Source organism: Nycticebus coucang, chromosome 16 (assembly GCF_027406575.1).
Source record: "Nycticebus coucang isolate mNycCou1 chromosome 16, mNycCou1.pri, whole genome shotgun sequence".
NCBI lineage: Eukaryota > Metazoa > Chordata > Mammalia > Primates > Lorisidae > Nycticebus > Nycticebus coucang.
In genome coordinates, this window is record NC_069795.1 from 46,669,243 (window position 1) to 46,686,652 (window position 17,410).

Genomic DNA, 17,410 nt, shown 5'->3' on the forward strand with positions numbered 1-17,410 from the left:
ATAAGAAATCTAAAAACGGCACATAGTCTGGTGGCATAACCCTACATTTCCCAACATTTCCTTGCCTAATTACCTTGAAGTCTCAGAAAGCTGTTAAACTGAACAAGACTAGCGTCACCTCAGGGCTGGGGGCTGTGAGCAGCGCGGAAGGAGAGTGTGAAAGGTAGTCCTTGACTGTTAATTGCAGAGCAGGAATCTGAAATCCAGTAACCCCTAACCCCCATCACATCTTTTGTTTTGGATCATTAAATCTGAGACTTCAGAAGCTATTTATTAAAAGGTTATGTTCTCTTTCCTGGTCTTGTGGTGAATGCTTAATAAATATTCAAGATGTGAGGGCATCTTGAATGCTGAAACATCTGTCACCCCATTTTCGGCTAGGGTTGACTGGTTGCTATTACCCATCTTCATCCCTCAATTTCTCCTCCTTGGTCTTTTTGCAAATCTTGTGTTTGGTAAAAAGGGAAGACTTTCTATAAGGCATTCTCTGTTTATTAAAGGAGCGTCGATAGTAGGCTGACCAATCGTTCAAATTTGCTTTCAGTGCTGAAACCTGTTTAAAGTCTCAGGCAAGTTGGAATAAATAGTCACTCAAATGTGACTGTGGTCACATTTGATAATTGTCTCCCTTACTAGCATGTCTAAACATGCTCTTGGTTATTAATGGGAAGATAATAGTAATAATGTATTGATATTCAGGATATTTCAAACACATGGAAACTATTTTTGCAAGCAAATGGCTTTAATGCCGTTTGGTATTATCTCATCAATATATGAAATTATATACCCTACAAGTATTTGACAGTAAAGAAGTTGGTGCTTATATTCATTTCTACTAAAAGAAATTTGAAGAAACATTAGACAAAGGTATTACTTATTGATGAAATATATTCCTTGAAAGAGTATTCCTACAAGAACGCTTTAACTGTTTTCTCCCAAATAAAGACCCAAATGCTTGCAGAGTTCTAAATCCTGCTCTTTCCGATGTCAACCAGAGGTGATTTATTATTATGAGATAACGATGTCCCTAGAGACACACACAGCCTCAAAGATGTTCTATCACTAAAGAAAGGTTTCTAGGTTTGCGATAGGTCTGAAGCAGCTGGTGAGAGAAACCGGGCAATAATTTCATGAACTGTACTGTGAGTATCTTACCGGGTTTGTTTCATGGAAGAGACACACCACTCTTGTGTCTTCTTGATGTCAGAAGAAGCAAAAGCATTTGGCATCAATACGAACCAGATGTATGCAAAGGAGACCAACTGAGGCGCCAGATTCATCTCTTCCAAAAGAAAGGAATGCAGGTGGATACAACCAAGACTGTTATCACAGTTTCTTCATGTGGCTTTTTAAAAATAAATAGCATGCCGGGTAGAAGGTTTGAAGAAAAATGCTGTTTTTCAATGCTGTTTCTTGTTTTAGTAGACTAAATAGGTTCACATCATTTACAGGAAAATATTGGACTGGATCATTGGAAATTTAAGAAAAACAAAGCAGATTTGACAATTTTCAGTTTACATCTGCTAATCCCTTTTTCCAGGAAAGGTTCTTAGTATGTGATGCTTGATCCATTCTCAATAAACTCTCAGCTGTAGTTCTAGGCAAACAAAGAAGTGAGGTTAGGCATTAATCCTCTTAATCCAATGCAATATCATTTAAATGTATTTAATGACTGCAAAATAATATGCTTAATGAGAAAAAAGATGATTAATTCAATCTTAATTATACATTTGAAGATGTTTTCCTTTATCCCATGGTTCTTTTTAATGCTAAAAGGAATCTTTTCTTCCCCAAACACATACTGACTGCCACAGCATGAACACAAAATCAAATGATTATTTTTGTCAGGTAAAGAGTCATATTTTAAGATGATGGTTTATTCAGTTGATAACAAAAGTGGTTTAATTTAAGGTTTAATTTAGAAAGCATAACTTATGAACACATAGTCTCCTAAAGGTACTTTGCATACACAGAGTAGGAATTTTCCTGGAAATACTCCTTCTCTGTATGCAAAGCACACGAATGGACATGTCAGTGAAATTAAATTTTTTCAGCTACACTATCGAAAGGTGAGCAAGACAGCAACAACTGACCTGTTTACTAGGCTTAGGAAGAATGCCATTTTCTTGCCCCAAACAGAGTTTTATGAAGGAAATTCTTAAATTTCCTCAAAACGATTTGTATCCTTGACACCCTGAATCCTCTGATATTGCTTTATCACATGAATTTGAGTTGGTTCATGGCCTTTTTTCGCCCAGGCATTAAAGCTTCTCAGGTTTCTTAAGCATCTTTTTCATCTTTAAAATATATTTTTAATATAAATTTTACAAATATACAGAGTACTATAATAAAAATTTCCTTCTCTTTTGATTCTCGAGTTAGTGTATATAATTATATACAGTTATACTATTATTGTGTATGTATGTTTGCATTAAAATATACATTTTGAGCCTATATCACAAAATCTCAAGACCAGAGATGTTGGCGTGGATGCGGAGAAAAGGGAACACTTCTGCACTGCTGGTGGGAATGCAAATTAATACATTCCTTTTGGAAAGATATATGGAGAACACTCAGAGATCTAAAAATAGATCTGCCATTCAATCCTGTAATTCCTCTGCTGGGCATATACCCAGAAGACCAAAAATCACAACATAACAAAGATATTTGTACCAGAATGTTTATTGCAGCCCAATTCATAATAGCTAAGTCATGGAAAAAGCCCAAGTGCCCATCGATCCACGAATGGATTAATAAATTGTGGTATATGTATACCATGGAATACTATGCAGCCTTAAAGAAAGATGGAGACTTTACCTCTTTCATGTTTACATGGATGGAGCTGGAACATATTCTTCTTAGTAAAGTATCCCAAGAATGGAAGAAAAAATACCCAATGTACACAGCCCTACTATGAAACTAATTTGGGACTCTCACATGAAAGCTATAACCCAGCTACAACTTAACAATAGGGGGAAGTGGGAAAGGGGGGGGTGGTTAGAGGGAGGGGAATCGGTGGGATCACACCTGTGGTGCATATTACAGGGGTATTTGCGAAACTTGGTAAATGTAGAATGTAAATGTTTTGGCACAGTAACTGAGATAACGCCGGAAAGGATATGTTAATCACTGTGATAAAAATGTGTCAAATGGTTTATGAAGTGAGTGTATGATGCCCCATAATCATATCATTGTATACAGTTATGATTTAATAAAAAAATTAAAAGTAAAAATAAAATAAAATAAAATAAAATATACATTTTGCATTTTTTAAAGCTTTACATAAATGGTGTAATATTTTACTTCTGCCTGATTAATATTTCTTCTTGGATGTCTGATAAGTGTGTCAGGTTAAACATGTCCAATGTTGAAGCTGTCAATATTTTCCCCCAATCCATTGCAGCCTTCTCCATGTCAACAGACGTAGTACTGACCTTTCCTGACTCCTGTCTTTCTCTCACACTCTGTATTCAATCTGCCTAAAACAATGTATCCAGGAACCAGGTGCTTCTCACCATTGCCTCAGCTATAACCCTGGTCTTAGTCATCATCATCTCTTGCTTGCAAGAGTACCCTGACTGGCCTCTCTGCTTCTTCCCTTGCCTTGTTTCAGTTAACTCTCAACACAACAGTCAGTGATCTTTTAAAATACCAGATCAAGTTACTCCTCTGTTCAATACTCTGCCATGGCTTCTCATTTTTCTCGATGTAAAGTCTTTATAATGGTTAGAAAGGCCCTACATAATCAGCAACTTCTCCTTGCCTCTCTTTTCATCCTACTATGCTCCACTCCAACCCTAGCAACTTGTTTCAGACACACTGGCGTCATTGAAGGCCTTCCAACGTACCTAACGTGCCCCCACCTGAGGGCCTGGCAACCTTGTCTGACATACTCTTCATCCAGGTACCTATATGACTAAGTTTCTTAACAAATTTAAATATTTGTTCAAATGTCATTTATTCATGAAACATACCCTGAAAGCTCTTTAAAAAAATATATAATACACTTTCTTTCCTCCAAAAACCTGTGTTATCAATCTACCTTATATCTCACTTAGCATATTTTATATAATTTACATATTATGTTTGTTGTTTATAATCTGCCTAATCCTACTAGGATATAAGTGCTACAAGAAAGTGATCTTTGTTTTCTTCCCTGGGGGATCTCAACCACTTATATGTTTGGCATATAGTTGGTATTAATAAATATTTGTTACCTGATAAATGGATATCAACACATCAATAGTTTCAGTAAAAACATCCATTTAGTTCTGTTGAATTCTATTTCTCAAACTTATTTGACTTCAGATCCCTCTTTAAGAAAACTTCACAATACTTACTAATATGCCTCAAAAAAAGTACTCCTCCAGGACAGCTAGTTTGGGAAATTCTGATTTATAAATAAATCCATGCTTTATACATCCTTCTTGCCAAAATTCTATGTTCTATAATCTCAATACTACCTTTGATGATGCCAAAATTCTGAGTCCACAATGATGTATTGGTAGCTGATAAAGAATAGGAGGGGACTCCTTGAACCGTCATTGGCCTGAAGGAATGAAGCACTACAGTAGAAGTTGTCCACTTTGTAGGACTCAGTGGAAATGCCTGGGGGCACTTGTTCCTCATAAATATCTGTCAGATCATATGCCTCCTTGCTGTCATTTAAATCATGTTCAGATGTCCTGGGTGTCTCCTGTTACATTGTAGGGATGCATCAAATATCATAATCCATTTATTATAGATTGAATAGACCATATTGTAATGTCTTTATTGAATAGACCAACTATCTGTAACAATATTAGCATTGAGGAAAAAATAAAAGCAGTTCATCTTTTTCTTTGGTGATTAATTTTAAGTGGGAAATGGTTTGTATAAAAATAAAAATAAGGCAATAGCTTAGACTGGAAAGAGTTGGCTTATAGAAGGTCTAAGGGTTTTAGCTCAATTACAACAAGGCATCTGTCTCTGTCCAAGCTGAGTCGGCTCCTTAACCTTATCCCTTTAGAGCTTTCCTTTGGAAGCCTGGTAAGCTTCTTAAGAAAAAAAATAAAGCAGAAAAGCACATATGTCAATATTAGAAAGTGGTAACTATCAGGAAAGAAAATGATTCACAGGGTCCCTGGAAAATTTTGTAATAGTTCAAGCTCTCCATGGCATAAACTTTCCTGTTCACTCTTCTTCCACTGTGATCATGTCAGCTAGTTTCTTTTCCTTTGACAGTGGGTCAGAGAGAAAACTTGGATAGCATGGTTGTGTTCCCAATATTCATCTTGAGATATGCAGTAATTATTTTACCTACCAAGAGAAAACAAAAGAAAAAATTCAGGTTTTATTTTGACTGGATCAAGTACATCTAACAATAACAACAAAGTCCATGCTTCTAGGAATTTCTAAAGGTATCTGTAGGATGTCATGTAGGCAAAATATCTTAAGGAGGAAGTTATAGAGTCATCAAATGTTGACATGAAAAGACCTTTGGAGATCATTTAGACTATCCCTACTTCCTTCCTTCTGTCTTTCATGTATGAGGAAGCTAGGACTAGCAAGATTAAGGGATCAATTCATTTGCTTTGGTTTTCTGATTGATAATCACGTACCACATGACATTTCGTTCAATATAGACTACATATACTACATCTGTCATACAGTAAGCTAAGGCAAATTTATTATTTAAGAAAGAAAATATTGAGAAATAAATTTAGTGTAGTCTACGTGTATACAGTGTTCATAAAGTCAGCAATGGTTTATAGTCATGTACCAGATCTTCACTTTCATTCACCCAGAGCAACTCTTACCTAGAGCAATTCCTATCCTATTAGCTCCATTAATGCTATATGCCCTGTATAAGTGTATCATTTTTAATCTTTTATACTGTATTTTGACTGCATCTGTTCTATGTTTATATATATTTAGATACACAAATACTTACCATTGTGTAACAATTGCCTATAATATTCAGTATGGTAACACGCTGTACAGGTTGTAGCCTAGGATCAATATCTATACCAGTTAGCCTAGGTGTGTAGCTATACTAGTTAGCCTAGGCTAGTAGGCCAGATGGGTGGTCTCCAACCTATCTGGCTCCAGGGACCAGTTTCATGAAAGAAAATTTTTCCTGCGACTGAAGAATGGGGGTGGGATGGGATGATTCAAATGCATTACATTTATTGTGTGCTTTATTTCTATTATTATTACATTGTAATATATAATAAAATAATTATACACTCACCATGTTGCAGAATCAGTGGTAACGGTGAGCTTGTCCTGTAACTACACGATCCCATCTGAGAGTGATGAGAGACAGTGACAGATGAAGCTTCTCTTGCTTGCCCACCACTCACGTCCTGCTGTGCAGCAGTGTTCCCTACAGGTCGTGGGCAGGAAATGGTCTGTGGCCCAGGGGTTGGGGACTTTAGTGCTAGAACATCTAAATGTGTGTAAATACAATCTAAGATGTTTTCACAATGATGAAATCATCAGATGACACATTTCTCAGGATTTATCCCTGATATTTAGCGACGCATGATCGTATTTTGCTTCGACAAACTGAAAAATGTGTCAAAGCCAATGAAATATATGAAATCAAATATAATCGGCCATGCCTAGAGCAGCCAGTAGGGGGCATATGCTCTCCCTCCCCAAAACCTCGCCCTCACTGAGAAATCCCGTTTTCTGCACTGCTTTTATTCCCTTTTCTCATTCTTCCTGGGATACAAAACAGACTATGATAAAAATGGGGACACTGAAGAATCTTGATCTGTTTTAGAGAAAAGTGCGTGCCACTAAAGCAGAGCAGCCTTCATCATAGTGTAATAGGGCAATATGACCACTAGATGGAAGCATAGGACACACATTCCTATTCAGACCACACTATTGTCTTCCCCAGGAAAGGAAAGATCACAAACTGAATGCTGAATAATTTGTACTCACCAATATAGGTAAAATGAAATAAAAAGATTAATGATACGATGCCAAATGATTCAGGCAAAACAAAAAGCATTAAAAAAGCAAACAAAACCTAAATCTTTTTATTAAAAATAATTCAGTTATTAACCTTTAATGATTGACTAATGAGGATGATAGGTTTCTGTTTGAACATTAAGCATATTTTAAAGATTTAATCTTTAATTAGACCCAAGAAAAGCATTTTATTTCTTGGAATGCTAAGTGATAGGTGTGAACACCATGGAAAAATAAACTTTCTATCAAAATAAAGTGTTGTAAGTCATGTTTTGAAAAGTAACAAGGAGACCAGACTCTGGGACTGTATGTGGCACCTATTATATGATGTTTAGAAACCATCTGAGATTTCCTGGACTTCAGTTTTCTCTTCTGTTTTCATTAAGCAGATTTATGTAGATAACTTTTCAGATCCCTGAAGAGGCTAAGAATGTGATCTTTTCATGTGTGCAAACCCTAATTTTTCCACTTACTACTTGTGTGAACGCCAACAATTGCCTAAGCATAATAATATTAGGACATATTTCTTAGGATCATAGTCAGAATTGATGAGACTAATTGTTTGGCACAATAACTGCTACATTGAAAATACAATAATTAACATAGCTAATATTAGCTACCAATCTCATTCCCCTGTATTAATGTCACATGGTCTTCTGACATCATGATTTTGATCAAAATTACCACCATTGTCTCTGTTTCCCAGGTTTAAATTTTAGGTCATTTTTATTTATTTGTTTATTTTTTTCCCCACAAGAATTATAAGGTGGTATTTATTTTGTCCCAAATTCAATTGGAGATTTTTTTTTTACTCAGTAGTATTAATATTTTAATTATAAATTGAGTATATTTTTCTGATTTATTTCCTTTTTTCTTTACTAACATTGAAATGATATACATATTTTTGTCCCTTTAGCACAGTATTTTTCAACCTTTTTTTATTTCATGGTTTGGGTTATTTTTAATCTCTTCCTTTTTAAGTCTCTTGTTTGTTAGTTTGGTTTTTGCTTCAAAACCTCTTTTTCTTATCCTTTGTATTTCCATTGTGACTACACTTTTTTTTTTTTTTGGTCTCTAACAGTAATATATCTCCCTGGGCCCTAGCAGTACCACTGCTGCACATGTACCCACTCCCTGGATCTCGGTGCCACTGTGGCATGTGCTGGCTGGTGAACCTCTAGTCTCAAATAAGATTTCCCCGTGAAGGAAAAGGGAAGCAGAAAGACTTTAGCAGTTCTCACTGCCTCCATGGACACCTTCAATCTTTGCTATCCAGTTATCCAATCAGGTGTGCTCTCCCATAAAGACCCATGGTCTTTTTTTGACAGAGACCTCAGCTTATGCAGCTGCCAGGAGTTCATATCAATGTACCCCCGGATAGTAGGACCTACTGCACCCCACTTGGCTAACTTCCTCACATACATTATGAGTGAAAGTCTTTATCTCTTTAAAGTCAGTCTGTAATGTCTGGAAGAAGTATCTCTTTCTTCAGATATGCAAACATCAATGTAAGAAATATGAAAACTCAAGGAAACACGACACCACTGATATCTATGAACTAACCCCAAAGAAATGCAGATATAAAAATTGCCTGACAATTATAACGGTTTTAAAGAAGCTCAGTAAGCTACAAGGAAATACAATTGGCAATTTAGTGGATTCAAGAAAATAATACATAAAGTGAGAAGTTCAATGAAGAGATGAAAATCATGAACAAGGACAAAATAGCAATTTTAGAGCTGAAAAAAATACAATCAATGGAATGAAAGATGCAATAGAGATAGCACAGTCAATCAAGCAAAAGAAAGAATCTGCAGAATCAAAGACAGACTAAGTTATCCAATCAGGTGTGCTCTCCCATAAGGGTTACACCTCCTGGGTGAAGGGCTGAAGGACCCAGTGATGCTGTGATGTCATTTTGTTTTTTTTGGCTTTCATCCTCCACTTGAAAAAAACCCTGAAAGCTCCTAGTTTCGTTTCTTAGTGAACCACACCCCTCCCTATCTCCCAGAATGTGTCACTATCTCCCGGAGTGCATCCACCCCCTCCTCACTTAAGATTGGCGGGACCCTATCAGCTTTGCTTCCCACAACCCTCACCCCATACCCCCCTCATAAAAACCCCGCAGGCAGTGAGCATAGGGCTCTCAGTCCCAGCTGCATCTGGGGGTGCCGACAGCCCAGGCTCCAGCTTGAATAAATGCCCTGTGTGGTCATTGGGGACCCCATTCCATTCTTGGGTGTAAGGGGGGGAGGGCTCAACTACAACTTGGACTTTAGCAAACAAATGCAAACAATGCAACCTAATCATCTGTACCCTCATATCAATTTAAAAAAAAATTTAAAAAAGATAATCCAATCATAGGAGAAAAAAGAAAGAAAAATAGTGGCGAAGTCTGTGGGATTTATGGGATACCATCAAGGCAATTTCCATTATGGAATTTTCAGAAGAAAAGAGAGGAAAAGGAGGCAGACAGCTTATTTAAAGAAAGAATAGCTAAAAATGTCCTAAATGGTGTTGGAGGAAGCTGGAGTAACAAGATGGCAGGTCAGCGGAGTGACAGGGTCCCTCCAAGGGGAGCCGGGCGGTGGGGGCAGCGATGTCGCCTCTTCCCAGCCGGCAACACGCTGCCAAGGCGAAGAAGCTGCAGCTCAGGAAACAGGGGCCCAGCCTGGTGACCGCAAGAACATCTCACAAACTGCCGCCTGGCAAAAAAGAAGCCCACTGAGCCGTGGCGGTCAGGTTCCCCTTAACGGATTCCGGGCCCTAGAGTGCCTGGAAGGCCTCCTTGTTCCACTTCCTGCCCCTTTCTCCAAGTCCCTGTCCCGGGAAGAGCCCCAGAGGCCTCAGTAGTCCTCTCAGAAGAGTCAGGCTTGGCCCCAGCGTCCACCTTCGTCTCTCAGGTTGGCGAGCAGCAGTGACTCCAAAGCCAAATTCATTGTCAGAGGGAAATACAAACTGGTACAGAAGATTGGGTCCCTACAGAACATTTATCTGGCGATCAACATCACCAACAGTGAGGAAGTGGCAGTGAAGCTAGAATCTGGGAAGGCCAGGCACCTCCAGTTGCTGTATGAAAGAAAACTCTGTAAGATTCTTCATGGTGGGGTTGGCATCCCCCACATATGGTGGTATGATCAGGAAAAAGACCATAATGTACTAGTCCTGGATCTTTCTGGGACCCAGCCTTGAAGACCTCTTCAATTTCTGTTCAAGAAGATTTACAAGGAAAACTGTACCTACATTAGCTGACCAGATGATCAATAGATTTGAATATGTGCATACAAAGAATTTTATACACAGAGACACCAAACCAGATAACTTCCTATTGGGTATTATGTGTCCCTGTAATAAGTTATTCCTTATTGATTTTGATTTGGTCAAAAAGCACAGAGACAACAGGGCAAAGCAACACAAACCATACAGAGAAGATAACCTCACTAGCACTGCTCAATATGCTAGCATCAATGCACATCTTGGTATTGAGCAGAGTTGCGAGATGACATGGAATCATTAGGATATGTTTTGTATTTTAATAGGACCAGCCTGCCATGGCAAAGACTAAGGGCTGCAAAAAAGAAACAAAAATATGAAAAGATTAGTGAAAAGACGATGTCTACTTCTGTTGAAGTTTTATGTAAGGGGTTTCTTGCAGAATTTGCCATGTATTCTAACTATTGTCCCGGGCTGTGCTTTGAAGAAGCCCCCGATTACTGTATCTGAGGCAGCTATTCCTCGCTCTTTTCAGGACAGGGTCCTGACTACAAATGTGATTGGACAATGTTAAAATAGAAAGCACAGCAGGTGGCTTCTTCCAGCTGGCAGGGTCAGCAGGGCCAAATCCCTTCAGGTTTCTAAGCAGGAATTGAGAAACAGAAGAAGCAGAGCAGATGATTGGAGCAGCATATGTTTCTCCCCAAATTTAGTAATTTTAATTCATATGTACACTAGCCAGTTGTGTGGACACCGGTTTACTTGGTGAAAAGAACTTAATTTCAGCATAAACTGACTCTGGGCAGCCTTGGTAATGCTGTATCCTGAGTTGTAGCCACTGTAATTGTGAATATTAACTGAGATAGTGCAACACGGTGTCTGGTTTTCTATTGTATCTTTTCAAGTGGAAAAGTTAACTAAATGGTTAACACACACAAATTAGTGGGGAAAATGTGCATATGCCAATTTTTTTTTTTTATTATTGTTGGGGATTCATTGAGGGTACAATAAGCCAGTTACACTGATTGCAATTGTTAGGTAAAATCTCTCTTGCAGTCATGTCTTGCCCCCATAAAGTGTGACACGCACTAAGGCCCCATCCCCCTCCCTCCATCCCTCTTTCTGCTTCCCCCCCATAACCTTAATTGTCATTAATTGTCCTCATATCAAAATTGAGTACATAGGATTCATGCTTCTCCATTCTTGTGATGCTTTACTAAGAATAATGTCTTCCACGTCCATCCAGGTTAATACGAAGGATGTAAAGTCTCCATTTTTTTTAATGGCTGAATAGTATCCCATGGTATACATATACCACAGCTTGTTAATCCATTCCTGGGTTGGTAGGCATTTAGGCTGTTTCCACATTTTGGCGATTGTAAATTGAGCTGCAATAAACAGTCTAGTACAAGTGTCCTTATGATAAAAGGATTTTTTTCCTTCTAGGTAGATGCCCAGTAATGGGATTGCAGGATCGAACGGGAGGTCTAGGTTGAGTGCTTTGAGGTTTCTCCATACTTCCTTCCAGAAAGGTTGTACTAGTTTGCAGTCCCACCAGCAGTGTAAAAGTGTTCCCTTCTCTCCACATCCACACCGGCATCTGCAGTTTTGAGATTTTTGTGATGTGGGCCATTCTCACTGGGGTTAGATGATATCTCAGGGTTGTTTTGATTTGCATTTCTCTAATATATAGAGATGATGAACATTTTTTCATGTGTTTCTTAGCCATTCGTCTGTCATCTTTAGAGAAGGTTCTATTCATGTCTCTTGCCCATTGATATATGGGATTGTTGGCTTTTTTCATGTGGATTAATTTGAGTTCTCTATAGATCCTAGTTATCAAGCTTTTGTCTGAAAATATGCAAATATCCTTTCCCATTGTGTAGGTTGTCTCTTTGCTTTGGTTATTGTCTCCTTAGCTGTACAGAAGCTTTTTAGTTTAATGAAGTCCCATTTGTTTATTTTTGTTGTTGTTGCAATTGCCATTGCCGTCTTCTTCATGAAGTCTTCCCCCAGGCCAATATCTTCCAGTGTTTATCCTATGCTTTCTTTGAGGATTTTTATTGTTTCATGCCTTAAATTTAAGTCCTTTATCCATCTTGAATCAATTTTTGTGAGTGGGGAAAGGTGTGGGTCCAGTTTCAGTCTTTTACATGTAGACATCCAGTTCTCCCAACACCATTTATTGAATAGGTAGTCTTTCCCCCAAGGTAAGTTCTTGTTTGGTTTATCAAAGATTAGGTGGTTGTAAGATGTTAGTTTCATTTCTTGGTGTTCAATTCGATTCCAAGTGTCTTTATCTCTGTTTTTGTGCCAGTACCATGCTGTCTTGAGCACTATGGCTTTGTAGTACAGACTAAAATCTGGTATGCTGATGCCCCCAGCTTTATTTTTGTTACTAAGAACTGCCTTAGCTATACGGGTTTTTTTCCGGTTCCATACAAAACGCAGAATCATTTTTTCCAAATCTTGAAAGTACGATGTAGGTACTTTGATAGGAATGGCATTCAATAGGTAGATTGCTTTGGGAAGTATAGACATTTTAACAATGTTGATTCTTCCCGTCCATGAGCATGGTATGTTCTTCCATTTGTTAATATCCTCTGCTATTTCCTTTCTGAGGATTTCATAGTTTTCTTTATAGAGGTCCTTCACCTCCTTCGTTAGGTATATTCCTAGGTATTTCATTTTCTTTGAAACTATGGTGAAGGGAGTTGTGTCCTTAATTAGCTTCTCATCTTGACTGTTATTGGTGTATACAAAGGCTACTGACTTGTGGACATTGATTTTATATCCTGAAACATTACTGTACTTTTTGATGACTTCTAGGAGTCTTGTGGTTGAGTCTTTGGGGTTCTCTAAGTATAAGATCATGTCGTCAGCAAAGAGGGAGAGTTTGACCTCCTCTGCTCCCATTTGGATTCCCTTTATTTCCTTGTCTTGCCTAATTGTATTGGCTAGAACTTCCAGCACTATGTTGAATAGTAAAGGTGACAGAGGACAACCTTGTCTGGTTCCAGTTCTAAGAGGAAAAGCTTTCAGTTTTACTCCATTCAGTAAAATATTGGCTGTGGGTTTGTCATAGATAGCTTCAATCAGTTTTAGAAATGTGCCACCTATGCCTATACTCTTCAGTGTTCTAATTAGAAAAGGATGCTGGATTTTATCAAATGCTTTTTCTGCATCTATTGAGAGGATCATGTGATCTTTATTTTTGCCTCTGTTAATATGGTGGATAACGTTTATGGACTTGCGTATGTTAAACCAGCCTTGCATCCCTGGGATGAAGCCTACTTGATCATGATGAATGACTTTTTTGATGATAAGCTGTAATCTATTGGCTAGGATTTTGTTGAGAATTTTTGCGTCTATATTCATGAGTGAGATTGGTCTGAAATTCTCCTTTTTGTTTGGGTCTTTTCCTGGTTTTGGTATCAGGGTGATGTTTGCTTCATAGAATGTGTTGGGGAAGATTCCTTCTTCCTCAATTTTTTGGAATAATTTCTGCAGTACAGCAATAAGCTCTTCCTTGAAGGTTTGATAGAATTCTGGTGTGAAGCCATCTGGACCAGGGCATTTTTTGGTTGGAAGCTTTTTTGTTGTTTCTTTGATCTCAGTGCTTGAAATTGGTCTGTTCCGGAGCTCTATTTCTTCCTGGCTGAGTCTAGGGAGAGGATGTGATTCCAAATATTGATCCATTTCTTTCACATTGTCAAATTTCTGGGCATAGAGTTTCTGGTAGTATTCGGAGATGATCTCTTGTATCTCTGTGGGATCAGTTGTTATTTCCCCTTTATCGTTTCTGATTGAGGTTACTAGAGATTTTACTCTTCTATTTCTAGTTAGTCTGGCCAATGGTTTATCGATTTTATTTATTTTTTCAAAAAACCAACTCCTTGTTTCATTAATTTTCTGAATGATTCTTTTGTTTTCAATTTCATTGATCTCTGATTTGATTTTGGAGATTTCTTTTCTTCTACTGAGTTTAGGCTTAGATTGTTCTTCTTTTTCCAATTCCATTAAGATCTCTTGTGAGATTGTTGATGTGCTCTCTTTCTGTTTTTCGAATGTAGGCATCTAAAGCGATGAATTTTCCTCTCAAAACTGCTTTTGCAGTATCCCACAGGTTTTGGTAGCTTGTGTCTTCATTGTTGTTATGCTCAAGGAAGTTAATGATTTCCTGTTTTATTTCTTCCTGCACCCATCTGTTATTCAACAGAAGATTGTTTAATTTCCATGCCTTTGGGTGGGGTTGAGCATTTTTGTTAGAGTTGAGTTCCACCTTTAGTGCCTTATGGTCTGAAAAGATACAAGGTAAAATTTCAATTCTTTTGATTCTGTTGATATTTGTTTTGTGTCCCAGGATATGATCAATTTTGGAGAATGTTCCATGGAGTGATGGGAAGAATATATATTCTTTATCTTTGGGGTGGAGTGTTCTATATGCATCTATCAAGCATAGTTGTTCTAGGGTCTCATTTAAATCTCTTATATCTTTGTTTAATTTCTGTTTAGAGGATCTGTCCAGCTCTGTAAGAGGTGTGTTAAAGTCCCCTGTTATGATGGTATTATCAGATATCATATTGCTCAGACTGATTAAGGTCTGCTTCAAGAATCTGGGAGCATTTAAATTGGGTGCATAAATATTTAGAATTGAAATGTCTTCTTGTTGTAGTTTTCCCTTGACCAATATAAAGTGACCATCTTTGTCTTTTTTGACTTTAGTTGCTTTAAATCCACATGTATCTGAAAATAAGATTGCAACTCCTCTTTTCTTCTGAATTCCATTTGCCTGAAAAATTGTCTTCCAACCCTTGACTCGGAGCTTTAATTTGTCTTTTGAAGCCAGGTGTGTTTCTTGCAGACAGCAAATGGATGGCTTGTGTTTTTTAATCCAGTCAGCCAATCTATGTCTCTTCCATGGGGAATTCAAGCCATTAACATTTATTGAGATAATTGATAAGTGTGGTAGTATTCTATTCGTCTTATTTTGTGAGAGTCCATTGCTTAGTTTTATCTTTTGCATCAGTGTGGAGGTTAGGTTCTGTCCTTTGATTTCTGAGTTCTTACTTTGCTGCTGACCCATTGTGGTGGTCAGTGTGCAGAACAGGTTGAAGTATTTCCTGTAGAGCTGGTCTTGTTGTGGCGAATTTCCTCAATGTTTGTATATCCGTAAATGATTTGATTTGTCCGTCAATTCTGAAGCTTAGCTTAGCAGGGTACAGAATTCTGGGCTGAAAATTGTTCTGTTTAAGTAGGTTAAAGGTAGATGACCATTGTCTTCTTGCTTGGAAAGTTTCATTAGAGAAGTCTGCGGTCACTCTGATGGATTTGCCCCTGTAGGTCAACTGGCGCTTACTTCTGGCAGCTTGCAGAATCTTTTCTTTTGTCTTGACTTTGGACAGGTTCATCACAATGTGTCTTGGAGAAGCTCGGTTAGAGTTGAGGCGACCTGGGGTCCGATAGCCCTCTGAAAGCAGTGTGTCAGACTCTTTGGTTATGTTTGGGAAATTTTCTTTTATAATATTCTCTAGTATGGCTTCCATTCCTCTGGGGCATTCTTCTTCCCCTTCTGTAATTCCTATAACTCGTATGTTGGAACGCTTCATAAAGTCCCATAATTCTGACAGTGAACGTTCTGCTTTCTCTCTCTTCTTTTCTGCCTCTTTTACTGTCTGAGTTATCTCAAGAACTTTGTCTTCTATCTCTGAAATTGTTTCTTCTGCATGGTCTAATCTATTGCTGATACTTTCCATTGCATCTTTAAGTTCCCTAATTGACTGTTTCAGTTCCTTCAGGTCTGCTATATCCTTTTTATATTCTTCATATCGTTCATCTCTGATTTGATTCTGTTTTTGTATCTCCTTTTGGTTATTTTCCACTTTATTAGCAATTTCCTTCATTGTTTCCATCATTTCTTTCATTGTTTTCAACATGTGTATTCTAAATTCCCTTTCTGTCATTCCTAACATTTCTTTACAGGTGGAATCATCTGCAGTAGCTACCTCATGGTCCCTTGGTGGGGTTGTTCTAGACTGGTTCTTCATGTTGCCTGGAGTTTTCTGCTGATTCTTCCTCATGAGTGATTTCTTTTATCTGTTTCCTTGCCCTAATTTTCCTTTCACTTCCTCTTGCTCTTTAAGTTCTTGTGCCTGTGGACTAAGGGTTACAGAACCAGAAGGGTGAGAAGGTTGAAGAGCAAAAAAGAGATGAAAGAAAGGAGGACCGAGTGATAAGAAAAAAAAAGAAAGATGGAGAAAGGACAGGGGGTGGGGATAAGGCATATTGACAAAAAGCAGAGAGGCACAGAAAGAGGGAGACAGGGAAATATAGGTGTACAGTAGGGTACTTTGACACAACCTTAAAAAACCCCACCTTCTGGGGGTGCCCAGTTGGGTGGTTCCCTTGAGGTCAGCGGCTCTTTGCTAACCTGATCAGACACAGTACCCCACCTCCACCAGGTAGAGAGGAAAGACAAAAATGGTATAAATCAAACCAAAACAAGCAAACAGAAAACTTTACGGGGATAAAATTGGGTGAAAAACCAAATGATAGCAGTAGAAACACTAGCAAAAATGAAGTTCTAGTTATTATAAAAGGCAGCAATGGGAAATTATAATTAAACTAGAATAATTGAGAAAGAAAAAGGGATCTGTATGGAAAAGATTGAAATTAAAAAACAAAAGAACATCAACAACGTCAAAATAAACAAAAAAAAAACAACCAAACAAAAAAAAAAGATAAAAATACACAACCAAAAACAAAGCAGTTTGTATATGTTATTGAATATTGTCTGGGCAACACGTCGTCTTCTGGGGTATGAGATGTTAATCACAGTTCTGATACAACTGGAGGCTGCTGATTTCTCAAACCCCAGCAGGTAGACACCCTACATCTCTCTTCAGCCCACTTAAAAGGCACTTTGAAGTTGTAAACTTGCTGAGCAGAAGCTTTCCCAGCTTTCTCACTGGAATCACTGCTGAAGTGGCTATCCACTTACCCAGTGTGCCAAAACCTGTCTCACTCTGCCCCTGAGGGTTAGGGCTGCAAGGTGGCTCAGACCCCACCCTTAGGCTACTTGGTTGCTGGGTTACCAGCTCCCACCCGTTTCTAGCTCTGCGACCCTGAGGGCGGAGCTTGCCGGGGCAGATCACTGACAATGGTTCCGTGTGACCCACCACCAAACACTATTAGCTCCGTCTGGCTCAGCGGCTCAGACTGGGGCCCTAGACAA

The 17,410-nt window shown here is 38.3% G+C and overlaps 1 protein-coding gene and 1 pseudogene across 1 annotated transcript in view; one reads left to right on the forward strand and one right to left on the reverse strand.

Annotated features, from left to right (window-relative positions):
* Window positions 1-1,280, reverse strand: part of GABRR3 (gamma-aminobutyric acid type A receptor subunit rho3) — a 47,064-nt gene extending 45,784 nt beyond the window's left edge. Inside the window, exon 1 of the mRNA XM_053565534.1 lies at window positions 1,156-1,280. Within this exon, the coding sequence (XP_053421509.1) occupies window positions 1,156-1,280 (125 nt within the window). The remainder of the gene's footprint in view (window positions 1-1,155) is intronic.
* Window positions 1,281-9,474: 8,194 nt separating this feature from the next.
* Window positions 9,475-16,351, forward strand: LOC128567413 (casein kinase I-like; annotated as a pseudogene).
* The last annotated feature ends 1,059 nt before the right edge of the window (window positions 16,352-17,410 follow it).